Below are 27,225 nucleotides of genomic sequence, written 5' to 3'. Positions count from 1 at the left end.
CTAGCGTGACATACAGGTAACAACTAAAACATTGCCACAAATAACCTGCTTGAGAGACAGCTGAACAGACACATAATCAACATGATTTGACAAGTTCAACTACAAAGCAAGCTATGTAACCACAAAAATAATTTGGGCCAAAAAAATTACTTTATCTCAAAATTATATTTTCCCTCACAAATTTTGCTGTGTTTGCCTCACGGCAACACTTTTTCATATGCAGACTAAGAACTAAACTGAATATGTGCAGAGTGAATTAGATGATTCCTAACTTCTTCCTGACTGGAGCAATTGCAAGTGTTACAAATGTCCCTGTTCTCCCGTACTGGATATGATGCAGAGTGGTATATTGTAAAAGTTATGAATCTGGTCAAAGGTAAGATAACATTTGATCTGGTTAGTATATCAAATTATTGCATATTATTGCAATTTTTAGAGAATATGTCTAATGCATATGCTTGGGATTTTTTGTGTCCTTACAATCCTTTTTAACCTATAGTAACCATTTTGGTTGCAGTAATTGAGTATTACCTCTGATATGTAATTTTGAACACAATGGTGCATAGAAACCAATAAATGTATGTGTAACCTTCTAAAGATAAAGAACTACAAAAATGCAGTGCATGCAGAGGTATTATGCAGGGGCACACAGGCAGAAAAGTAAATCAGAGTAGAGGAAAGAAAGTGGAAAGTATTTTAAAGAAAACATGTTACCTTTGAGGACTGGGGAAAAAGAACATTTACAAAAGGCTTACCAGTAACATTGACATAGACGGTGGTGAAAGCAGCCAGTGGTACAGCAGCAACATTCTGAGCTCGAACCCGCAGAATGAATTTCCTGGTGGTCTCATAGTCCAGCGGCTCTGCCACCAAGATGGATGCAGAACCATCCTCTCGGTTGGGGGTCAAGTAGAAGCGAACGGGCATGTTGGTCTCAGGAACCATACCGTCCTCCAAATTGTAAGTTACCCTAGGATCCCCAAGAGGGGAGGTGGCTTTGATGGTCTTTTTAAAAAATAAAAATAAGAGCAGAAAGCAAAATATCCACAGTCAGTAAACATTTATTTGGATATCCTGTACTTAAATTATCATGTTATACTGTAAAATTACAGATACATTACACTGACTTCCTAGATGATCTCCGTTTCAACATACTAAACAAACCACATGCAACCCAAACAATATTCACACTTGGCATTGAGGCAGCATGAAGACACATGTAGTTTCCATTTCTGTCACTTTATGGAATAAGTGAGGGATGACTTGCAAGCAAAATCTAAAAAACTGACAGGATGCCTGCATGTTTCCAATTATCTATTCTGAGCGCTGCAAAAATGTTCAATGCCAGCAGTGACCCTCAGGACACGAACAGATATGTAGACCACTGTTGATGAGCTACAACCACAGTGTCCATTATTAAAAAAAAATAAAAAAATAAAATAAAAGGAATGTTTTACAGCCCATGATAATAGAAAGCCTAAAACTGTGAGACGAGACAACAACCAACTGACATCCTGCTAGATCAAAGGGAAATGTACCCTGATCTTCATTCTGCTTTCACTCTAAGCTAATTAAGAAGAGGCCGTTCAACAGATGACGCTGTGTATGACCCAATTAAAATCAAAAATGCCATCTCGGGCATGATGCAGCGTGTTCTAAGTGACCTAGCTGTACCCATTCAACCTGCAGAGCACAGAGGGGAGAATAATGAGGTATCACATGAAGCATGGAGAACTGGCAAACATGTCTGGTCACTGTGTATGCTGGTATAGGATATAAATCTTTAAAGGTCCATATCAGAGTCACTTCATCGTTGCCTAACAGGGGTTTTAAGACTGAATGAGTATCTTTCAAAACCTCTCACACAAACACAATTAAACACTCATATTCCGATATGAAGTACTCTCCACTATTCAAGTCAAAATATTCGTGAACAACTTATGGACTTTATTGGTTTCAAGAAAGCCTAGAACAATAGAGTTGATTCACTGAATGTGTTTGTGGAATATAAAGGGAATGCTGATAAACAATGACAAGGAAACAACTGGATTCTCCTGAACTACATTAGTAAAGACTGAATGGACTCAAGGGGCTGCATTTTCTACAGCTGTGGGGCTTAAACCAGTTTGGAGTGAATGAATGTGAATATGCACGTATTGTTCTCACAGAATGGATACTTGATCTTTTCCTCTGCCTTTGTTGATCAATTCATCAACTACAAACAAATTTTATGAGAGTTTCATTTCTGATGTATTACTGCTTTCGCTCATATGTTAAATTGTTTGTTTTGTTTACAGCTCCAGAAAAAAATAAAAGAGCACTGGAATTTATTCTTAAATCAGCATTGTGCTGCACAGCTGTGTGCCACCACATAGCAGGGTCACCACAGTATGACGTTACTCCTGTGAGATGAGTCAGTCATGTCACCAACACTGTGGCTTGTAATAAAGCTAAGTGAGCACACAGTCGTGGCCACCGGGACTTTGGACTCACATCCAAGTCGACATCTGTGGTGAACTCCATGGCATCCATCAGCATCAGTGCTTCCTCCTGGTGGTCTATGATCTCTACTCTAAATGGCCCAAGGTGCTCCTATCACCACCAGGGTGGTCACAGAATTCAACGCCTACCTTTTTGCCCACTGAGGTGTGCCAGACACTATCAACATCTAAAATGGGCCCCAGTTCATCTCCACTGTTTTCGCTGCCTTCACTGAAGGGAAGGGAATCAACCATATCAGAACCACCTTGGATCACCCTCCAGACCAGCAGTGATGTAGAGTGGGTCAACCAGACCCTCAAGAACAGACCATGAGCACACCAGGAAGATGTTTTCCAGTTTGCATCAGTTCTGCAGAGCACCTGCTTTACCATAGGGTAACTCATTAAGCTACGATGCATCAAGGCAGCTCCCCAGCTGTCTTGATGCTGGGACGTGAACTGAAGCTTCCCGCTGGGTCGTCTACACTTGCCAATAAGAGACAACTAAGCAACAGAGCCTTCTGTGTGCCACAGAGTGACAGCTCAGCAATGTTGCATGAAACATGGCTTGACAAAAAGCAAGGAGTGAAAGGCCTTACCGTGTCACACTGAGTTTGAGTCCGTCCACCCTGTTGGCCCCACAAGCTGCTCTGATCCTGTTCCACACTATGGCATATCACTGCACAGCTGGGAAAAGGCACCTTTTGTCTGGCCATTGGTTCATGTTAGCATGTTTCAGACAGGTGAGGTCACCATCTCCCTCTTAGATGAGGATTGGGACTTTATGAATGATCAGCTAGGGATTCTGGCTGAAGATTCACCAGAACCTTTTCAGATGGTTTATCACCCTGCAGGGATCCACTAGAGTCCTCCTTATCTGAGTGACTATGTTACAGACTTCTGAGTGTTTTGCGAGTGGACTAGCAGTTAGTCTGTAGCCTGTCATGTGAAAGAATACTCCCCAGGGCTATACGGGTAAACAGTAGTCTACCTGGTTTATCCAGTCCACTTAATTCTGTTTAGGCCTTGGAATGTTTCGACTGTGTGACACGACTGAGACAACTCAGCTTAATACTGTGACTTGCCATCAAATCAAATGAGAAATGGTCATGGTCTGGTTGTTTTCTGTACAAAATAAGCATTTTCTGAGTATTACAACCAAAAAATTTAATTCCTACACAAGCACATCTCAATCTGTTCTATGACAACAACAAAGCTACAGTCTGGCAGACGGCGAAAACAATTCTGGACTGAAAGAACTGCAAAAGCATCATTAAAAAACCACAGGCCAAGGATCACCATCTCCCATCCTCAAGAGCCGGTGTCCTGCAGGTATTAAAAGTTTCCTCACAGCAACACACCTGATTCAAATAAAATGGATCTCCAACAGCTTGTTGTCAAATTCTACACAAGTCTGTTAATGATCCATAAATCTGAATCAGGTGTGTTGCTGCAGGGATATGTCCAATACCTGCAGGATTAGTTAGAAAGAGCAGTTTGACAGAAGTTCTCTTTTCCTTGGGTATCATGACAGTTTCACATGCATTCATATCAAAATGCTGAATATGTACAACACAGATGTACTTTGGCTCAAGAGTATTTTGACTGTTTAAGAAGGGAATGCAAACCCTGCAGTTTGCTATTGGTATCCCACATGATTTACCTTCCAAACACAATCATCATTGTTTAATAATTATTTCTAATTAATACAGTTGTTAAATTAAAATTAAATGATGGCTTTGTGCTCTATATGCTAACATGTCAGCGGACCAACATACCACGATGGGCGTGTCTCGGACGGTGTTTTCTGGTATGACCACGCTGTAACTGTCTTTTTCCCACTGTGGAGGCTGGTTCTTCACGTTGGTGATGGTGACAGCCAGCTCCACTGAACTACTCCTGTTTCCTCCGTCTGTTGCCACAATCTCTCTGGTGATGTAGGTCCTCTGTGACAAAAAAAAAAAAAAAAAAAAAAAGACCATGCAGATAACATTTAAAATAGAAGGACAGAATTTATAATTGGTCTGCTCCTATGTTGACAATTAGAAAATTTCTTAAAAATGAGAATTAATATCACAGACAAATCATCCAGTGTAGGATGATTGTGTGAAACTGATTGTGGACCACTTTTAGACTAAACATAAACATATTTAAATAGAAGTGATTTCATTTAAGGCCATAGGTCAGTGTGGAACAGCACAGTTGTGCAAACCTTACAAGAGCAATTAGATTTATCCACTGCAGTAGGAGGAAATGATCAGTCCGAGAAGTAGTAGTTTTACCTTGCTTTATGTTGGACCTCCTGCTTTATGCACCAAGCTAAAACTTTCATAGGCTATAAAATTTAAAAGTAGAGAGCAGATTTTCACAGAGTCAGGAATAATTTTTTCAAGGTTTGTCTCATAGTTCGATTGCTGCTGTTAGAAGTTTAGACTCTGAAACATTTACACTGGCAGAGGTTGAAGTAAATGAGGAGGCAGTGCCTGCTGGTGCATTACACTTCATGCAGTTGTACTCATTAGTGGAAAAACTTTGTATCTTCAAATATGGATATGCTCTTGAAAACATTCTCTCAAGCAGAAATACAGGAAAATGATAAGTGCTATTGTGGAATTCAAGGTGCCGAGGATAAAAATATGCAAATCCCCTGGCACTGGAGGGTAGTGAGTCTTGGAGTCACAGAGTAGTTTGTAGTTATAACGTGGCAATTTCCTCGATTTCTCCTCTATGTTCCCACCAAAACAGTTAGTTATTCATTGATTCAATCATATGAGGCAACATTTTAGAAAACAAAGTACAGTGACAGCAATGTCACACATTTTCCTTTGGGCAAAGAAAAGGCTCCAATAAAGACATAACCATTTGCTGTATGTCTGTAATTGGCCATTGCACTTCTGCCCCCTCACTGTCAGCTATACGGGGCTGCAACACAAAAATAGTCACTTTTCTCTGATGAGGCGTTTTGTTTAAAATGTATTGCCAGCCTTTCACAAGTTCTTGAATGAGTTGTGTAATTATGATTCATCTTTACGAGCTGCAGTCATATTTCTCTGATTACCTTTAAGTTCAGCCAGTTATTTTTAGGATCAGGTTTTTTTGATATCCTATTTACAAAATCTAATCACCAATTTGATGAACATAACCACTAAACAGTAGACTGAAACTTCTAAATACAGTGAAAGGAGAATTCACAGTCTTAATGAAAAGGTTGGTCAAATAAATTTGCCCTAAATTACAGCAAAAAAACACCCCATATTAAGATACAGAAAATAAGAAAACAGAACAATAAAAAATGAGGTCAGAATTATGTTAAATGATGTCTCAGTATGGAATTTATTATATTTCATTTCTTGGGTGTTTGTTTTATTGAAATCTAATCAGAGAAGTGATGCCATTTATGATACTTTGTATGTTTTTTTTAACTTGTCCTGTCCAGCATGGTGGCAGCAGATTGATGGTCCGACTGCTGTGTTGTGCCAAACAAATTAGCTCTGCCAAGAGGAGCTTTATGAGTATAAGGCTCCTCTTGATAATCTCATTTTCTATTTTTTTATTTGTTTAAATATATTGTTTTATCTTATTTCTTTGGTATAATGGAATTTATGTAATCTTGCTGGACCTGACAGAAAAAAAAACAGTAATAGAGAGAAGTAAAAAGGAAGAGGAGACAAAGATACAGTGGATAGAAGCAATGACCTTCAATCCAACCTAGCACCAGACAACCAGCTACTAGACATGTACAGAAAGACAAAAGAGAATTTCCTACACCTTTTACAGGTAAACTAAGCTGACAATCATCAGGAGTTTGTAAAATAAAGTAACCAAGACAACAACAAAAACATGTATCTCAACAACAACTAAAGTACTAAACACACACACACACACAATAAATAAATAAATAAAAAACCTAAACCAAAGCATCTCTTAGTGTATAAACCCACAGGAAAACTTAGTGACCGTGTCAGCATCTAGAGTATGAGGAATGAGGATTGAGCAGAGATGAGTGTGATTGGGCAAATGTGACCACGCCTATACGGAGGCTAGAGGCAGACTAGGGCGGCCCAGAGACCTAGGCGATCGGCAGCAATCCCGGGGCTCGAAAACAAGCCACCTCACCACTAGGACCACCCCGAGGGCAGCAGAGGAAGGCCCCAGCCAGAGCCCCCCGCGGTCACAGCCGTTGACCCCGCCAGGAACCGGCCACCCAGGGCAGCCCGAGCTAAGGCGCCCGAGTCCCAAGAGCCCAGAAGCAGCCACACCCCAAAGTCAGAGGGCCTGCACCATGCCCAGGAGGACCAGGCCACCCGTGACAGCCACCTGACGTGCCCCACCACCACCACCACTCCCATTGTATTTTGTATGATATTTTGATATTTTGTATGTAACAGAGTGTAGGTGTATTAGCTTTAGCCTACGCTCTTTCAGTCATGGATTTCTTTAATTTGTTTGTATGAGTGGCTTTTGTTGTTTTTGTCATTAGTTTTATGAGCATAATAAATTAAAGAAAGAATGTATGAACTGGACACAGTATGCGTGTACCTGTGAGATGGGTTGGTTGACAAACACCCAACCCGTCAGAGGATTGACCCTCAGATACTCTGGCTGTTCACCAGACATGGTGTATGCAATGGCAGCGTTGGTACCAAAGTCGTCATCATGAGCTGCCACCCGCAAGAAACTGGTGCCGATCATGGTGTCCTCACGAAGGAAGTCTGTGGAAGAACAAGTAGTTATTTGTTTAATGCTTCAATGGTTCTGAGACCTTTTATTTATTTTCCTTTTTGATTATAGTACAATTAGCTGCTTGTATGCAGCATAAAATCTTACAGGAAAACACACTGATTGATCAAATGACAATAAAATTTTCAAGATCAGTTCACAAAATGCAACACCAGATTTGTTTGGTTTAAAATAAATGTGGACAGAAGCTCTTCAACATATTGTTTGCAAATTTATGTCAGTTTTTGTCGTCAATATAATTAAAATAATTTCCTTGTATTCATTCTGTGATAAAGAAGTTGAGGTCTTTCAGTCTCAGACAAATCAAATCAAATCAAATCAAATTTTATTTATAAAGCGCTTTTCATGCAAAGGCAACACAAAGTGCTTTACATAGTATAAATGAATGCATATTAAAATGAAAAAAGAAAATCACAGAACAAAAACAATAAGCCATTTACACACCCAGTTATGTGACAGATTAAACACCTCCCACCCACCCCCCCTCACCCATCCACACACACACACACACACACAAACTCCTAATATCTGTCTCTGGCTTGGCGCTGCTGTGAGGAAACGGCATTTTTGGGGACCCATTCACACCAGGAGCCAGTCAAGTCATGTTTGCAGAGGGCGGACCAAGCAGGCTTGACTCCCAGAGTTTAGGATCTCCATAAAGAAACACTGGAGTTAAAAATGTTAAAACAGTTAAAACAACGATAAAATAGGGAAACAGTTAAGAAGCTACATCAACAGTCTCTGCAGCCCTGAGGCTCTCTGGCAGGCTGTTCCACAGTTGAGGACCAAAATGATGAAACGAGGTTGATTGATTGATGATTAAAACAACGATAAAATAGGGAAACAGTTAAGAAGCTATAATAAAATATAATAAAATAAAATAGATAAATGAGACAGATAAGATAAGATAAGGTGAGATAAATAACAGAAAATGAATAAAGTCAAATCAGAAGGCTAAACTAAAAAGGAAGGTCTTGAGCCTCTTCTTAAAAACATCAACAGTCTCTGCAGCCCTGAGGCTCTCTGGCAGGCTGTTCCACAGCTGAGGACCAAAATGATGAAACGAGGCCTCACCGTTAGTCTGTCTAATAAAATCTGGTGGTCCACTGTATCAAAAGCAGCACTAAGATCAAGTAGCACAACTATATTTTATACATGTACTTACACTCATATCTGATGTTCTCAAACTTGGGACTGTTGTCATTCTGGTCCAAGATGAGAATGTTGAGCTGACAAATGCCGATCAGCGGGTCAGCTGCCTGGTCGGTGGCAGTCACTGTCACTGCATACTCACGTTGGCGTTCACGGTCAAACTTCCTGGCTGTCACAATTATTCCTGGGAGACCATGATAATAAATTCACAACTTTTGGACTTTGGCTTTTATTTACCTTTTCTTTGTATCAGAAAGCTTGGTAAGTAAGGTAGAATTGTGTCTAAAATATGTAAAAGAGAGCAACATGTTAAAAGTTTCAACTGTGTGAAGGTCAATCAGAAGAAATCCAATTAATCTTAAGATGCATCTACTATAAATCCCAGCCCCAGCCCTTAAATTATTATCATTTATCATAGCCATATTAACCAAGTGACTGCTCATTTCATTCTCAAAAAACAACACCATAATATAAACATTAACTTGTTAACTTGCAGGCACTCAGCCAACCTTGTCAAACATGGCAGCTACTCTGAAAAAACAAATAAGCCTTTACAAGAATCTACTGGGTTTAAAGTATGTGTCGTGTTTTCGTGTTTTGAGTCTTAGTACCAGTATCTGGGTGGATACTGAATGCAGGTACAGTGGAGTCTTTGTGCATGAAGCCATATGTGACCCTGCCGTTGGAGCCCTCGTCTGCATCCACAGCATGAACTTGCAGAACGAACGTCCCCGCTGGCTGGTTTTCCAGAACTGATGTGCTCTCTCGGTACTGCTGACACTGAGGAAGATGGGAGCAGTGGAGAGAACAAATGGCAGGAAAAGTAGACCGTGGCAGTGTAAGTAAGGACAATCTCAGATCAATACTCCATTTTATCAGCAGAGAGCAGAAGTGTGTGGGATGTAAAGTGTTATTTATGTTGAAAGGGCAGATTTAGGATTAAAGGCATTTTTTCCTGCTGGTAGAACAAAAATGCATAAAAGAATATAATGAGAAAATGTACAAAGAATGTGAATTTTGCATCATTTCATGTGTGTACTTTTGTTCAGCTTCTTTTGAATGGTGGTATGGATTTGGAGTCTATCTCTAGACCCATCAGAGGATGGTTGGATGTCCTCACTGTGTCTCCTGTACTTTGGTTAACATGAAATCCTTATTTTTAAGCACTGAATATATCTGATTACCTTTGAACAGTCATGGTTCTTAACCGCTTCAAGATGAATTGTTCCAGCATGAACACAACAATGTGGGCAAGTCCAGTTTTCATATTGCAGGATGTGTGATATCAGGTGAAGTAAATCAACTCAAACACAGTTTTTTTGCAGCATGATACAAGCGGACAGCCTCTCAAACTACTCAAAAGAATCTTAAGTTAATCCAGGTTTCTATGGATGAAAAGTGAAAAGGCAGTGGAGGAATAGAAGTAAAAGTAAAAGTGAGTAGAGAACTTGTGCTCTCAGCATAGGCACACATCCCGGTGGACAGCAGCCATTTGCTCTAGCTGAGTGAGCAGGAACTAGCTAGAAGTTAGCCCCTGGCAAACTTCAGTTCGCTCCTGGCTAATTTGACCTTGTAGTTTGCACTAGGTCATTTTATCAGTTACTCAAAACACACACAAAGTAACTGCAAAGCCCCACATTGTCTGAAAGACCTCAACTTTCGGATGATGTAGTAAGTATTCTGCAGATTTAAAGTAAAAATGCCCAGACAAAGCTCTGATTATGGATCTTGCTATTGTGTCTTGTTATACAGCATCTGTATTCATTCTGTTACACAGCATCAGGATGCTGTGTAAAATGTAAACAAAAGTAGAATGCTTGATAGAACGATTTACAAATCTCATCATCCCATATTTTATTCCCAATAGAAAGTAACCAACGTATCAAATGTTGAAACTGAGACATTTAATCATTTCATAGAAAATATGAGCTGATTGTGAATCTGATGGCAGCAACACATCTTTAAAAAATGGAACAGGGGCAACAACAGGCTGGAAAAGTAACTGGCACAAAACACAAACTACTGGAGGAGCATTTGACAACTTATTTGGTGAACTGACATCAGGTCAGTAACATTTTTGGGAATAAAAAGAGCATTTCAGAGAGGCAGAGTCCAACGTTTCCCTCTTTTCTTCATGAAATCCAAATAATTTCCAGGTCTTTGGTTTTTTGGGGCATTATAAACCACATCAGAGCAAAAGAACTTTTGTTGGTGAGATTGTTTTTTCTTTGTTAAAGAAATTAATCATTGATCTGTCTAGGGGTTCATGTACTAGTGTAGATATTTCTTTAACACTTATCAGCTTCCGATTCACAACAGTTGATCCTTACAGCTTTATGTAAAAGAATTATTCAGTTCCCTTTGTTGTTGGGGTAAAGAAATGTTTCCATGTTTTATTTCTGAGAGGTTATATTAACAGCTGAAATTTTCAGGCTTGTATAGTAAAGTTTTATTAACCTGATTTCAACAATGCTTTTATTTCAGTCGCTCATCTTTTTTCCTGAATCAATTCTTTATCCATATATATCTGTCACTGCAGTTTGATGTGCGGAAGAAATGGGGAAAGGGGCAGACAGTCCCTCTATAGTGCTGATGCCTTACTTTGACATCTATTTTTCTAAATCTTATCCTGTTAGATTTACTTCTTGCATCTTTATAGCTTCCATGAACTAAATATTTCCTGATGTTTCTTACAGGTTAAAAAGAAAGTTAGCTGAAGATGTCCAGGCCTTGATTCAGGTGTGTAATTAACCTTAAGGGTCAAAGGGGGGTGTTATGTGTTAGAAATGGATGGTAAATATGAAACTAATCATTCAAACATTATAAAAAGCAGATGGTTCAATTTATAACCAACATAAGTTTAGAAAGAAAAAGATGCTGTGAGAAGTTCTGGTATCAGTTTGCTTCATCTAAATGAAGAGGAGATGGGTGGGGAGGGGAGGAGACCACCTTGAAAGCTCCAGGAAAGTGAGGAGGTGAAGAGTTCAGCAAACTGACTCAGCTGACTGGATGTTTAATCATCTTCATGTTTTTATGTATTTTGTGGCTTTGTTGTTGGCAGATCCTGTATTCACTACCTACACACATGGACAAAATTGTTGATACCCTTCAGTTAATAAAAGAAAAACTCACAATGGTCACAGAAATAACTTGAATCTGACAAAAGTAAAAATAAATAAAAATTCTATGAAATTTAACCAATGAAAGTAGGACATTGCTTTTCAACCATGCTTCAACCGTATTATTTAAAAAAATAAACTCATTAAACAGGCCTGGACAAAAATGATGGGACCCCTAGAAAAGACTGAAAATAATGTGACCAAAGGGACATGTTAATCCAAGGTGTGTCCACTAATTAGCATCACAGGTGTCTACAATCTTGTAACCAGTCAGTGGGCCTATATACAGGCTACAGGTAGTCACTGTGCTGTTTGGTGACATGCTGTGTACCACACTCAACATGGACCAGAGGAAGCAAAGGAAAGAGTTGTCTCAGGAGATTAGAAAGAAAATTATAGACAAGCATGTTAAAGGTAAGGGCTATCAGACCATTTTCAAGCAGCTTGATGTTCCTGTGACTACAGTTGCACATATTATTCAGAAATTTAAGATCCATGGGATTGTAGCCAACCTCCCTGGACGTGGCTGCAGGAGGAAAATTGATGACAAATCAAAGAGACGGCTAATACGAGAAGCACAAAGCTTCTGGGAAAATGTCCTATGGACAGATGAGACAAAAATGGAACTTTTTGCCAAGGCACATCAGCTCTATGTTTACAGACAGAAAAATGAAGCATATCAAGAAAAGAACACCGTCCCTACTGTGAAATATGGAGGAGACTCTGTTATGTTCTGGGCTGCTTTGCTGCATCTGGTACAGGGTGTCTTAAATCTGTGCAGGTACAATGAAATCTCAAGACTATCAAGGGATTCTAGAGAGAAATGTGCTGGCCAGGGTCAGGAAGCTTGGTCTCAGTCGCAGGTGTTGCAACAGGACAATGACCCAAAACACAGCTAAAAACACCAAGAATGGCCAAGAGGAAAACACTGGACTATTTTAAAGCGGCCTTCTATGAGCTCTGACCTAAATCCTATTGAGCATCTCTGGAAGGAGCTGAAACATAAAGTCTGGAAAAGGCTCCCTTCAAACCTGAGACAACTGGAGCAGTTTGCTTATGAGGATTTGGCCAAAATACCTGCTGAGAGGTGCAGAAGTCTCATTTACAGTTACAGGAATAGTTTGATTGCAGTGATTGCCTCAAAAAGTTGTGCAACAAAATATTAAGGGTAACATCATTTTTGTCCAGGCCTGTTTCATGAGTTTGTTTTTTAAAATAATTCTGTTGAAGCATGGCTGAAAAGCAATGTCTGACTTTCATTGGTTAAATTTCATTATTTTTTTTTTTTTTACTTATTATTACTTATTACTTTTTATTTATTTTTACTTTTGTCAGATTCAAGTTATTTCTGCGACCATTGTGAGTTCTTCTTTCATTAACCGAAGGGGACCAACAATTTTGTCCACGTGTGTACAGTCTGTGTTCTTTACTACTAGAAATACATATAAAGTAAACTGAACTGAACGCTATGGAATCATACTTTATGGCAACTGGAAAGTTAATTTTAATCTGTGGACATGTTTAAGTGGGGCACTAAAGATTATCAGGCTGTTTTTGTCCTGATCTTCCCCATTCCCTACCAAAGGTGGCAAACGCCCAACTATCCCAACAATCGGCTCCGAAATGGGTCGTACAATCAAAAGTATTAAACATGTTCAATATGTATGACCAAAATTCTTAATGTGTGTGCAGAAAGCCGATCTGAGGTGTACTCTGTGGATTGTGTTGTGGAACAGACTGTAGCCAATCAGAGAGTGAGCTGACATGAGAGCAGGGAAGGATATAAAATTCGTGTTCACGCTGTCTGCAGTCTATTATTTTTTTCAGTTCTAGATTTTTCTGTTAACAATAGTCGCAAGACCACTGTCATTACTTTACCATGCACTCTGCATGCTGGGTGTTGTGTTTTCCGGTTGCTGCCATGGTTCTTCTTCGTTTTTGTTAGATCACGTTTGATCACTCAAGATTTCTTGCTCGGCGGTCTAGATTCTAGATCGGTTGCGGGACAGAATCTTTATGTGTGCTGAGATTATCGGAGCACAACAACGATCAAAACTGTTAAACTTTGTTTTTTTATCTTCGTGTGGGGTCTCTCACAGAAAAAAAAATCTCTTCAGATTTAGAAAATCCTTATGTGTGTACCCAGCATAAGATGCATCATCAGTGATTCAAGTTTTGGCCTGTCGACATCAGATCTCCCTCAGCCCCGTGACTCTGTGAAGATTCATCACTTTCTCACCTGAAGAGCAGCAGAAAGCCACAGGTCTGTCCTCTTTATTCTAAACCATCTATTGACTTCATGTGTGGTTTCAGAGTGCAGGGATGTGGGTATTCTGAGATCAAATACAGCTTTGCAGCCCTCTTCAACCTCTTCACAGCCTCGGCTCCTGCAACGCTCCAGCGCTTACCAACAGTGTTTGGTAAGCTCCTCTTAAGAGCTTTCTCCTCAAGACTTAAGGTTGAAAACAAATATGATCAGTGTCCATGTTTCTGTAGTCAGACTGCCACTGGGAAATTCAGGAACCTGCTTTATCTTAGAGATCTTGCTGCTCTGCATCACCACCTCTCTGTGTGTCTCTTGCTCTCTGACTTGGTCTACTGATCTTCCCATAAGTTCCTGAGAGGATATAAGGTTTGGCATCAAAACAAGATAAAGGTGCCTGTCTTCTTGAGTGTTCTGCTTTGGGCGACAGAAGACACATCAACTAACTTGGGATGTCTTTACTAAGAAATTAAAACTCAGCAGCAGTCTCAGATTTTCCTCTTTCACTTTTGCTAAAGTCGAAAGAAGATTCTTTCATTGCCTCCATTCATCCATGATGAATTTAAACCATTCCCGCATCTGTACGCTGTCTAATTTCCCACATTCTCCTTCATTTTTTTTGCCTATTTTCTCAGTCAATCAGCCTATAGCATTTGTTCTTTAAATAAGCCATAATTCTGTTTTTTTGCCTTTCAAAATGTCTTGTATGCATCGTATGGATGCATCTCCTTCTCCCCATCTCTCCAACATCTGGGTTTCCAAGAGCAAATCTGACATCTAAGCCTAAAACACACACACATTTGTTTTACTCTTGTATTTTATCCTGTAAGGTGACCTTGAGTGTCAAGAAAGGCGGCAACAAATAAAATGTATTATTATTATTATTACACAGGTGGTCATCATAAAATTAGAATATTATGAAAAAATTTATTTATTTCAGTTAATCCATTCAGAAAGTGAAACTTGTATAATGTAGACATTCATTCCTCACAGACTGACATATTTCAAATGTTTATTTCTTTTAATTTTGATGATTATAACTGACAACTAATGAAAATCCCGAACTGAATATCAGAAAATTAGAATATTGTGGAAGGCTTCAATTTTGAAGACACCTGGTGCCCCACTCTAATCAGCTAATTAACTCAAAACACCTCCAAAGGCCTCTAATGGTCTCTCAGTCTAGTTTTGTCGGCTACACAATCATGGGGAAGACTGCTGACCTGACAGCTGTCCAAAAGGCGACCATTGAGAACCTTGCACAAAGAGGGCAAGACACAAAGGGTCATTGCTAAAAAGCCTGGCTGTTCATAGAGCTCTGTGTCCAAGCACACTAATAGAGAGGCAAGGGAAGGAAAAGTTTTGGTAGAAAAAAGTGTACAAGCAATAGGGATAACCGCACCCTGGGATTGTGAAACGAAACCCATTTAAAAATCTGGAGGAGATTCACAAAGAGTGGACTGCAGCTGGAGGCAGTGGGTTTCAGCTGTCACATTCCTTGTGTCAAGCCACTCTTAAACAAGAGACAGCGTCAGAAGTGTCTCACCTGGGCTAAAGACAAAAAGGACTGGACTGCTGCTGAGTGGTCCAAAGTTATGTTCTCTGATGAAAGGAAATGTTGGATATCTTTTGGATATCAAGGTCCCAGAGTCCGGAGTAAGAGAGGAGCGGCACAGAATCTACTTTGCTTGAGGTGGAGTGTAAAGTTTCCACAGTCAGTGATGGTTTGCGGTGCCATGTCATCTGCTAGTGTTGGTCCGCTGTGTTTTCTTAGGTCCATGGTCAACGTAGCCATCTACCAGGAAGTTTTAGAGCACTTCATGCTTCCTGCCGCTAAACAACTTTATGGAGATGCAGATTTCATTTTCCAACAGCACTTGGTACCTGCACACAGTGCCAAAGCTACCAGTACCTGGTTTCAGGTCAATGGTATCCCTGTTCTTAATTGGCCAGTGTAAGCCCGGACCGGTGGAAAGGCGGACACAAACGCAGGAAGCAGTTTAAGTAGTTTTAATCCAGCGTAGTCAGAGTAAACCAGTACAGGAATATGGAAACAAAACTACACAATGACTAGTGTGAACTGAAGGTTTGAGTAGCAGGGTTTACAGGTGTTACTCATGAGACTGATGATGACTGAGCACAGGTGGAATTCAAGGTGGCAGAAGCAGAGGAATCATGGGTATTGTAGTCAGAACTGGTGATCAGTAGGCAGGGAAAGATGAGTGCACTAGTGGAGGTGGAGCAGGCATGACAGCCAGCAAACTCGCCTGATCTTAACCCCGTAGAAAATCTATGGGGTATTGTGAAGAGGAAGAGGCGATAAGCCAGACCCAACAATGCAGAAGAGCTGAAGGCAGCTATCAGAGCAACCTTGGCTCTCATAACACCTGAGCAGTGCCACAGACTGATGGACTCCATGCCACGCCGCACTGCTGCAGTAATTCAGGCATTAGTATTGAGTGCTGTACATGCTCATACTTTTTATGTTCATACTTTTCAGTTGGCCAACATTTCTAGAAATCCTTTTTTTGTATCGGACTTAAGTAATATTCTAATTATCTGGGATATCAAATTTGGGATTTTCATTAGTTGTCAGTTATAATCATCAAAATGAAGAGAAATAAACATTTGAAATATGTCAGTCTGTGAGGAATGAATGTCTACATTATACAAGTTTCACTTTAAAGGGAATTACTGAAACAAACCAACTTTTTCATGACATTCTAATAAAAGATGAGCACCTGTGTGTGTGTGTGTGTCTGTGTGTATATACATATCTATATTTATTAGGGGCCGTCAAGTGATTACAATTTTTAATCAGATTAATCACAGCTTACCAATTATTAATCATGATTAATCACCATGAGTGACTATGCCTGAAATCTGCCTGTTTTTAACATGTATCAATAGAAAGAGCAAACCAATGCTTACTTGGGTTTTCTTTGCTTTTGTTTACATTAGATGATCACCTTAGTTCTAAGAATTGGTTCAATATTGCATAAAATCTAGACCTAAAAGAAGGTCTCATTTGTGCCAACCTTTTCCTGGTCAGTGCCTCTGCCTGGCCCCCATCTAAGCTTTTCTATCCTTTTCACCACCTGTCAGCTACATTATTAGAGAGGAGAGCTCCCCGATTTGTATTTCAGAACCTGTTTATAATTTCTCTCACTACATTAATGCCTCCTAAATGATGAGGCCTGTGTCTCCAACATCTGCACAGCACCAATGATTTAGTGAAGACGTCCCCTTGTTTCCATGACAATGACATGGATCTGATTGAGATGAGACTGATAAATGTTGCCTACTTTAGCTAGCATTTCCAAGAACAATACTTTTGGATAAATATGTGCCAGTGTGAACAGCGAACCGCTAGTTTCCTCTTTCTAAGTTGAACGATAAACAAACGCAACAAGAGAGACGATGCTAGCGACAAAAAAGCCGATCAGCTGATCACCAACAGCCGACGTGATTCACAATAGGAGAGGAGGAGGCTGCCACGCTGTGCAGATGGTGCAGTAATGGTGTTGAACCCTCTCACCAGTAAAGTGTGTGTGTTAAAGCATCCTTATCTCCCAAGAGTTTGATGCCCTCAAATCCATGCATAGAGCCAGTCAACTCACTTTCTCCATCTCCATCTTACATTCATTGATGCGATAAAAATTCTAAAGCAATTAATTACACAAATTAGTTACACACACATATATATATATATATTTTTTTTTTTGTATACTTTATGTGCTTATATACATACACATATATATATATATATGTGTGTGTGTGTGTGTATAAGCACATAAAGTAAACTAAAAAAAATATTTGTTGCATAAATTAATTCCTCTAATTGTTTTTCCTTCTTACTTCAAATAATCTAGTCCCCCTCTTTCTCCCTACAAAGAAGTGTATCTGAAAAGAAAACAGTTGTTTCATTATTTTTATTTTCTCCCTCATGAAAAAGTGAGTTGGCTTTACTGATCAACACCCCCCTCCTTAGCTTGGCTATCCATACCTCAAGGGCCTGAAAAGTCACCTAATTTAAAACTGAAACACTGCAAGAAAAAAAGCAGGTGGAGATGTAGCTCCTCTAGAGTAGGTCGGTCGGGATTTCTTTCACATCCCTTAAAGCCTTAATTAAAAGACCAAGATGATATAGGAGTGAGATGCGAAACAGAGATGAGGGTCAAACTCACTAATCGCTCCTCCAGAGAGGAGAGATAGAGGCTAATGAATAGAGGAGATAGAAGACAAAGACTGCTACAGAGAAATGATGGAGGAGAGCTACATGGGGAAGATATGGAGGAAAGAAACCTCAGAGAGACTGAGGTTGTGATACATTAAAAGAAGTAAAAGAAGGGAAAAAACCAGATTGCATAGCCACAAGGAAAACAGGTGTTAAACACCTTGTCACATACAGGCAGATTATTAGCATGCATACAGTGTTTTCCTGGACAACTCACCTTCTCAAACACAGGCTTGTTGTTGTTCACATCGTCCACGCCAACTATGACCTGAGCCGTGGATGACATCGCCTGAGGGCCGCCTGAGGCATTGTCATCAGTGGCGGTAACATTAAGGACATATTCAACGCCCTGGAGGCGAGGTGGTGGGCTAGAGCGCAGCCGGATCAAACCTGCAGCCAAGCATAACAATGACACAACCTGTCAGCTGTTGTTCATATAACACCTGTAAGATTTAGTGGTAGTGTGTTTAACCTGTACACCCTGATATTAATATACTAAGTCATGCATGCATAAAAAACAAACAAACAAACAAACAACTGAAAACTATTACAAAATACCCAAATATGCCTTAAATTGTTTGTTGTAGTTCTGTTGCTGTTCTGGACGTCATGATTTGTTTAGACATGTGTCACCAAATCACGAGTAAACTACTCTTTAAGGCAAGGCAGTTTATTTGTTTAGCACATTTCATGTACAGGACAATTCAAAGTGCTTTACATAAAACAAAGACATTCCAGATATTTAGAAATAGTAAAAGGCATCAACACATAATCACAATAAAACAAGAAGGACTGAAATATACCAACTGCTGCTGGTCTTCCAGAACATGATCTGACACAAGTGACTTTGACAAAAGCCAGATCGATATGGCCATGTCCACTGGGTTATGGCATCACGCCCTGTGGTATGGTACCAATCAGCAGAGATGAGAATTTGTGGTCTGAAGAGGGTTAATGGTGCATGTGCAGACTGATTTTGAGCAGCCATATTAACCACAGTAACTGCTTCAGTGATTGCTGTAAAGATGATGGTAATAACATTTCTCATTTCATGACTTTCTTTCTTCTTTCTTTTTTTTGTGATGCACAACAAATAAAAAAGAAAAAAAGTTGTGAGAGCCATTTGAGTATGAAATATAAATAAGCATGCATAAAGACAAGGCATGGATCTTACTTATGAAATGTGTGTCTAAAATTCTGAGTTATTTAATGGTACAGCTTTTTTTTATTTTTATATCTTTTAACAGCTGGTCCAACTCACACTCAACCTAAGGCTGCTACCAAGGCTGAGCTTCTCAGACAAACACTTCACTCATTCAAACGTCCACCCTTCAAATTTCTATACTGTCTTAATCCAATTCAGGGTCACAATAAGGCTGGAGTCTTTCCCGGCTGCTATCAGGCTAGTGGAAAGCTACACTGAGGATAGATCACCAGAGTATCACAAGGCCAACAATGAAAAAAAAAAAAAACATGCATGCTAACACTCACTACATGGTATATCTGGGTTTGGACTGTGAGAAGAAGCTTGGGCATCTAGAGAAAACCCCAAACATGCACAGGGAGAACAATCAGACTGAGATTTGACCAGGGTGGCAACAGCACTAACCACCATACCACCACAAGCCACTCCATACCAAATGAAAAAAAAAGAAACTCTTCCCATAAAAACCAATGGCCTTCTTTACAGAAAACCATGTTCTCTATTAAGAAAAGTTTAACCCCTAAAAACAGAAAAATAAAGTCAACCTTGTAAGACAGTCGTGCATCAGGGCAATGGTTTAAAATGTATCCATCTTGTTTTTTAAAAAATCTTTTTCACCATGTGAAATCTATAGACACGATGGGACTGAGGAACTCTTTCAGTTCAACAAAGGGAACCATCCAGTCTTAAAAATTCATTTGAAATTTTGAGGGAATTTATACTGAAACGACCGCTTGGAAATGTGGTGTACTCATCATCGAGTTTATTTGAAAAGAGAGGGGTCCAAATGTAACAGGACAACTCATCCTTTCTTTAAAAATTCAAGCTGCTTCCTGAAGTCTGGATTTCAAGTAGATACAATCTTCCCAAAACAGTTTGTATGATGTCAGAATGACACTAAAATGCACTATAAACTTTACAAGGTGAACTTAATTTGACTTTATCTAAACTTTTGAATAAACATGTACAACTGTTCAATGTTTTTGTATTTATTGCCTAACATACTCTCTAACAAGGTGATTTACCACAAAAAGTCCAAAAGTGGTATCTGAACTATGAACTGACAACTAAATGTTCAGGTTCAATGACAACTTGCATCCATTTTTTGTTTTCATAACTTGTTTGAGATGAAGGAATTATCTTCACATGATTCTACTAAGGTGGCCTACATTCATGAAACAATATCAGTGTAGCATAAGGGTGATAATGCACGCTTCCCCGTGCATGCTCAGGATGGGGCAGTGAATCGTAGGCAATTACATTATATGAATTGGCTCGTATGAGCAGTTATAATAAACTGGACTAATGCATTTTGTTTTAATTGGATCACAATGAATTGACTTGAATTAATTATGTCAAAGTCCATGAGATTACTTTGTTGTGAATTGGTGCTGTACAAATGAAGCTGAATTGAATTTAAATGGTCACATTTTCCATAAATTTCACTTGAAATTTTATGGAAATCTCCAATTTTTTTATGAGGAGTGAAAATATCAGTAGTCTTACTTTAAAATGGACAACTGTCAATGTTAAAAAAAAAAAACACAAGAAATTTAAATATTTAAACAAAATAATGAATGAAAAGGTGCTCCTTACAAATGCCAGTAGCAGATCCTTCTGGAAATGGGGGGGGTGGGGGGCTAAACAAGTTTGTATTTGAATTTGGATTTCACAGACTAGTAATTATACCAGCTCTGTTGGGAGAGAATGACAATCTTCTTGGTAAACTAGCAGTATGAACCTCATAAAGCGAAGTCATAATATAGTCAACATGGTAACATAACGAGAACCAAGTTAAACAGTTGGCAGAATCCCTGTAATCTGTGTTCGGATGAAAACGTTGGTATTCTTTCTTTTGCAAATATGATGCGAGAAGAAGCTTCTGGCTGTCGATGGCTTCCTGATTTTGAGCTTTAAGCTCTGAAACATTCAGATACACAGTCATTAATAACGACTATACAACATAAGAAAACTAAATTGATTGGTATTTCTTTTAGTGCTGTCATTATAGCATTCCATTTTATCCTCTCTTGTCCTAACTGAGTCTTTCAGTCTGGTGTAGGCGTCTCATCTCCATCCCACTCAGTGTTTTGAATGACTCTCCCCCACTCGGTATGTATCTTATCATTTGGTGCTCTGTTTACTTTGTCTCTGTGTGTTGGCGTAAAAGTGTGTGTGTGTGGGCTAAAAGTGTGGAAACACTTATTACATCCTCCTTATCTTCAGAGGCAGGGGCAGATGCTATTGGTGTCATGTGCTCATTTGATTGCTGTTTCACAAGAGACCCTGAAATTGCTTTCATATGTGCATTTATCATAGATGTGCATGTATGTGGACTATTCATTCCTCTATCTCTGCTTCCCAGGACTGATGAGGCAGATTAGAATCAGAAGATGCATGATTATTATTTTTTTATTCCATTTTTGCATATATCAGTGTGTGTTTGTGTGTGGGTGTGTGTGTGATCACAACAGCACCTACTTGAAACATATGGATTATAATCAAAAGAGGTGGTAAGATGAACAACAGAGGAACATGTCTGCTCTGCTGAAGTTAAAGCTAAGCAAGCTTATCATTTTTTTTTTCCCACACTCGCACAGTATGTCCCTTCTGTTTGTCTCTCAGTGTGTTGTTGCACAAGAGATGGAGGACTGCCATGGAGGGGGTGTCTGCCGCGAGGTGTTTGTCAAGAAATGCTGGCTCCATGGCTTTACAGCTTACGGATAAGTATTTGTGCATGTGCTTGTCCAAAAAATGAATGCAAGTCAACATAATTCCATCAGAAGTCATACATGAATGCATGTTTGTGCTTATACAGGGTTAAAAGACAGAAACAGAGAGCCAAAGAAATTGATGGTGCAGTCCTTGTTTTACAGCTTTAAAAAGTGTAAAAAGAGAAAGAAACCCTTGTCTGAAGAAAGCTACTAACCTACACTGAAATGCATCAGTATAAAAGACAGCCAAGTGCTGTGTTCGCACACAGTATAATCACACTTCCTACAATATAGACAGCGACTATTCGGCAAATGCTTATGTAGTACCAAGAAAGTCAAGCAGTGTTTTGCTGACTTTCAGGGCAGACTACGGGCAACACTGTTAGCAGATAATGGAGAATACTGTGCAAAAGCTTGTATCTATAAATTATTTTGCTTCAAAGCCTAATTTTCCCTAATAGCAACAGTGTGTTGCCCATGTGAGGGAAGTTCTGATTCTGTGGTTTAGGGCAAATCAGCTACATGCGTCATGCAGCGTAATATATTTTGGTTTTGTTAGTTGTTTGTCTTGCAAAGCTGACCCAGATTTTAGAAAATTCTGCACAGAGAACATTACTAACATGCACTGTTGGCTCAGAATGGGAAACCCAAATGCTTTTAACTCCCTGTTTAACAGCTCAGAGGGAGATTTCCTACTGAATCTTTTGGGCATTCAGTTGACACAAGATCAAACACAAAGTAAGTCAGTACCTTACTTTTGTGTTTTATTTTCAAGCCCAAGACAGTACACAAAATTCTCAAGAGACCCGTGTTCAACTTTTAGTACAATGTGGTCTATTTCTCTCCTCTGTGGCTGTTAGTGGGTCAGCTAATGTACCAACCTGGAAAAGCCCCTTGTGGTACATAATGGAAAAATAAAGTCTGGAAGTTTAAAAGTTGAGGCTTGAGTAGAAGTTAAGGCAGATGCTCACAGCCCCAGGTCACAGACCTCTAAACTTTCACCCAACAGGAAGTCCATTTAAATGCATTTAATATAGAAAAACGCCCTCCTGCTGTTTGCTGAATTAAATTGATTTGATGTGAAACTTTGACAGACACACCGAAAACCCCTCTACTTATCTGATTTATGTACTTGGCTGTTTGTGAGAAGGAAATAGGGGGTTCCTTTGCTGTGGGCTGGGTGGGTACAAAGGTCTTCCTGTTTCGGCTCTTCTGGGCTCTGTACTCTGAGGGCCTGCTGGGCCCTTGGGTCTCTGGCCTATCTCTCTGGTCTGTGCGTATTCTTTTTTTTTTTTTATTTCTTTTTTTTTTTGTGTGTGTGTGTGTGTTTAGCTATTTTCTTAATGTAGTCATTATCCTGGCATTGAAATAGTTTATACTGTTAATGCAACTACTGTTGTCTGTTTTCCTTTCCACATTTTATTCCTGTTCTTTTGTCTCTTCACCCATCTTCTCTTTACCTTTGGTTTCACTCTTTTTTTTTCTTTTGGTTTCCCTGTCAGGTTCGGGATTAATATCAGTTAACGGCAGAGAAAATAAATGAGAATTTAAGGAAAATAATGATAAAAAGGATCAAAAATATCAAGGGCAGCTGGTTATACATGTTGACTCGCTTGGTAGAGCAAATCTGTCCGGAACAATTTCACAATTTGACACACAGAGCACCGTTCTGCATGTCATGATGCTGGACAGGACAGGGTTAAAAGAAAAAAGGGGACATGTGCATGCAACAGTCACAATAAAACTAAGCATGTTTATGTAGGATAAGCCTTAAACAGGCTATGCCACAGAGATATAAAAAATATTTACCGAAATAAATAAGGTTAGATGATGAAATTCAGACTCTGAATGAGAAAAATAGAACAAGACTAACAAATTAAGGTCGACTTTCCCTCCGTCTGTCATAAGTATTTGACTGCAAACACGTTTTTACTTTTGAATTGTTAAAACACCAAATAGTGAGATTTCTGAGGGTTTGAGCACGTGTCTGTGTTTGTCCTTTGATACATCAACTACTTACACAAACGTGATTCTTTCTGCTCACACTTTAATCAGACTTTCAATTATGGGAAATTATTTCATGCTAGCATTTATGAAGTTGAATTGAAATTCAATTCTTGCCTCAGCTGCACGTATTCAAGGCAAACCTCTCACCTTTCTACATGAATACCTTTATTATGCAAAAAAAAAAAAAAAAAGGAAAATTGGAATAAAAATACAGAAAGAGAAAGAGAGAGAAAAATAGCAATTTTCTTGGACTTGAAAATTAAAGTAGCTCAGAAGGTTTCTGCTGAATTTCTCATTATCCAAGCCCAAAGAGGAAATTGTACAGTGCATAGCTGGAGCGGATAGAGGTTGCATTGTAAAATAGGGTCTCAAGACATTGTAATTTTAGGTAAAAAAAAAAAAAAAAGATAAAATAATCTATAATATATGTATATATGTATATATATATATATATATATATATATTTGTGTGTGTGTGTGTGTATGTCTTTTATTTTCCTTAAAGGTGCTAAAAAGAGCATCCAAGGGTTTGGTATCCAAGGGTTTGGTATGTATCTATTTCAAATGAAATACTAGTAATTAATAGTTCAAATTACCTGCTATAAATATATTTTCACAGCTACGTGCAGTGCCAGCAGGACCAAAGTAGATTAAATCTATTCCTTTGTGGCCTTGATTATCTGCCTAAATTTTCAAGCAACTCTTTTAGTGGTTTCCAAGGCATTTTAGTTTGAAGCACAGTGATTTCTCTGCCTACTAACACTGTTATTCACCAGACCAATGTGGTTATTAAAAATATAGTTTTGGTTTGGATTTTACTCACTGTAGGACTTCTTTCTTAAGATAAAAAATTGTCTTTATTTTTACATAAGAAAAAGGTTAAAAAAAGACCAACACGTTGCAACCAACTAGGTCTTCATCAGGGTCAGTGTCTGAGGCTCTTTGCCTCTGCAAAGTGTTATTACTTTAAACAAGAAGTCCTACAGTGAGTAAAAAGGAAATTTACACACCTGAAGGATCAAAATAGTACCTTGACAGATCACAATAAAGGACAGAATCATTCTTTTCCATAGTTTTGCTTTGGTTTGGCTTGGTTTGGAGATGCGTACAGAGGTTATGACTAATGACCTCCACCCTGGGAGGTGGCAGCCAACTTCCTGCCTCACAGATTTCCAGCACTCCAAAGTCTGAGTAGAATAGAAATAAATCTGTTCTGAGTTTGTCATATGACAGAAGAATGTGAGAAGGACCATTCAGCCAAACATAAAAATTGGGTGTTAAAATAATGAGAAAATGAGCAGGGTGCTCTTCTCTGACCAGCTATACTCACGAATCAAATGCGTACACAAGCGTACACTGGTAATGCTAAATGTTTCCGCACCATTTAACTGTGAATTAGGTTAACATTTTAAGTTAACCAACTTACAGGTGAAACTCAAAAAATTACAATATTGCCAAAAAAAATTTATTTGTTATAATTCAACTTAAAAAGTAAAACTAATATATTATATTGACTCATTATATCCAAAGTGAAATATTTCAAGTATTCATTATGATTTGAATGATTATGGCTTACAAATATGAAACCCCAAGAATTAGAATAGTACATAAAATTAATAAGACAAACTATTTATAATACAAACATTTTGAACATCTGAGGAGTAAAGTCATGCATATGAACTCAGTACTTGCTCTTGGCCCCTTTTTCATGAATAACTGCCTCAGTGTGGTGTGGCATCAGCCTGTGGCTCTGCTGGGGTGTACTGGAAGACCAGGATGCTTCAATAGTGGCCTTCAACTCTTCCACATTGCTTGTTCTCATGTCTCATCTTCCTCTTGCCCCTTAGATTTTGTAATTCAAATTTTTTTCTAATACATTTTGGGATTCAGGCCAGAAGCATTTGCTGGCCAATCAGACACTGTGTGTGGTAGAGGTGTTCGGACGGGACGGCCGTGATACCCTAGGAAATGAGGCTGTGGACAGTCATTCCTAAAAAAAAAAGAACTGTGGTGTTCATGTTTCCTGATCTGCAGCCACAGGTCATTGCCTTACTGTCACTGCTTAGAAGAATGAGCAGGACTTCATAAAGCAAAACCAAATAAGTAACTACACTTAAGACAACAAGCCCAAAACCTACAACCCGCAACTGCAATATTTCCAGGCGACTTTACAGAAAAACAAGCCCAAAGGTGAAACAAGCAGACTTCACAACACTAACTAGAAGAGCTGTGTGGTGTTCATTTGTAAAGCTTATAGCAAAAATATTCACAGATAAACAGGCAGTTTCTCACAGCGACTTTCTCGGCTCCGACATTTCCCCCTTCCCTCTCTACCGCCCTGGCTCCTGCTCTGTGTGTCTCTCTCCTCTTCCGCTCGACCATTGTTGAAAGGGCCACGCTGATCTTTTAACACAGCAACAGCATCACGTTTCTGCACATTGACACATGCTTTTTTTTTTTTCTTAAATCAGTGTAACCTGTGGGCCGCCAGTGGCTGACCACTGGCATGATTTGCTAGTCTTGACTGGATAAAGTTTTTGAGTTCCTGCATCAGATTGTGTGCTGTTCTCTACTTGGCCCAGAATATGTGCCAACATTCCTTTTGTTGGCATGACAACTGGAGATGAGAGATTTGCACAAGAAACTTGTGTTCTGGTTGCATTTCTCTAGAAACAAACAGTGTTTAGCTTTTTTTTATTATTATAAATAGTGCAGTGTGGGCATCATTGATTTGGGGAATTAGGGAAGAATTACACATGCCAGACCAGTATCAGACCAGTACTTGAAGGGACATTACTGAACTTTGACTTTCTTACTGAGGCTCCCCCTTAACAAAGGCTAACTCAGCATTAGTGTTGCATCTTGTTTCTTCCTTGAGCTCTATCCGGTCCAATGCTGACTTCTGTCTTATCTCTTGATCTGTTCACTTTCCTACTTTTTCTCGCTTCCTCCAAAAATGTCCTCTTGCTAAATTAGCCATGGTGTGCATTCAAAGCAGCCAGTGTGTTATTATCCAGCTGCTGGCGTGTGATCCAGCATCCCCGGGGGAAAAAAAACAACAAAAAAACAAACAAACAAACAAAAAAAAAAAACACATAATAAATGACAGTCTACCCTAGAAGACACATTAGTAAGTAATTTTGCAACATAGATATGAGTATTTTAATGTGTTTACAGTGTTTTTGATGTACATGTATAATGTGCTCCAACACAAACATCTGAATTTTAAATAAGCCTTACAATTGGAAGTAGTACTGCTGTAGCTAGACACCTTTAAACACAATGACAGAAGCAGAATGAACTGGGGGCA

At 39.1% G+C, this 27,225-nt stretch overlaps 1 protein-coding gene and 1 long non-coding RNA gene across 2 annotated transcripts in view; one reads left to right on the top strand and one right to left on the bottom strand.

The window, feature by feature from the left end:
* The window catches only part of si:ch211-186j3.6 (neural-cadherin), a 384,844-nt gene that overhangs the window by 187,481 nt on the left and 170,138 nt on the right, over positions 1-27,225 (bottom strand). Inside the window, exons 8-13 of the mRNA XM_041985518.1 lie at positions 18,209-18,381; positions 8,984-9,152; positions 8,386-8,556; positions 7,020-7,192; positions 4,259-4,426; positions 756-1,005 (exon numbers count right to left, since the gene is read on the bottom strand). Coding sequence (XP_041841452.1) covers positions 756-1,005; positions 4,259-4,426; positions 7,020-7,192; positions 8,386-8,556; positions 8,984-9,152; positions 18,209-18,381 — 1,104 coding nt within the window. The remainder of the gene's footprint in view (positions 1-755; positions 1,006-4,258; positions 4,427-7,019; positions 7,193-8,385; positions 8,557-8,983; positions 9,153-18,208; positions 18,382-27,225) is intronic.
* LOC121639917 lies at positions 9,063-13,943 on the top strand. Its single transcript, XR_006010265.1, has 3 exons — positions 9,063-9,210; positions 11,069-11,111; positions 13,805-13,943. It is a non-coding gene; the product is annotated as an uncharacterized LOC121639917 (long non-coding RNA).

Source organism: Melanotaenia boesemani, chromosome 1 (assembly GCF_017639745.1).
Source record: "Melanotaenia boesemani isolate fMelBoe1 chromosome 1, fMelBoe1.pri, whole genome shotgun sequence".
Lineage (NCBI taxonomy): Eukaryota > Metazoa > Chordata > Actinopteri > Atheriniformes > Melanotaeniidae > Melanotaenia > Melanotaenia boesemani.
This window is presented reverse-complemented; position numbering and strand designations above follow the sequence as displayed.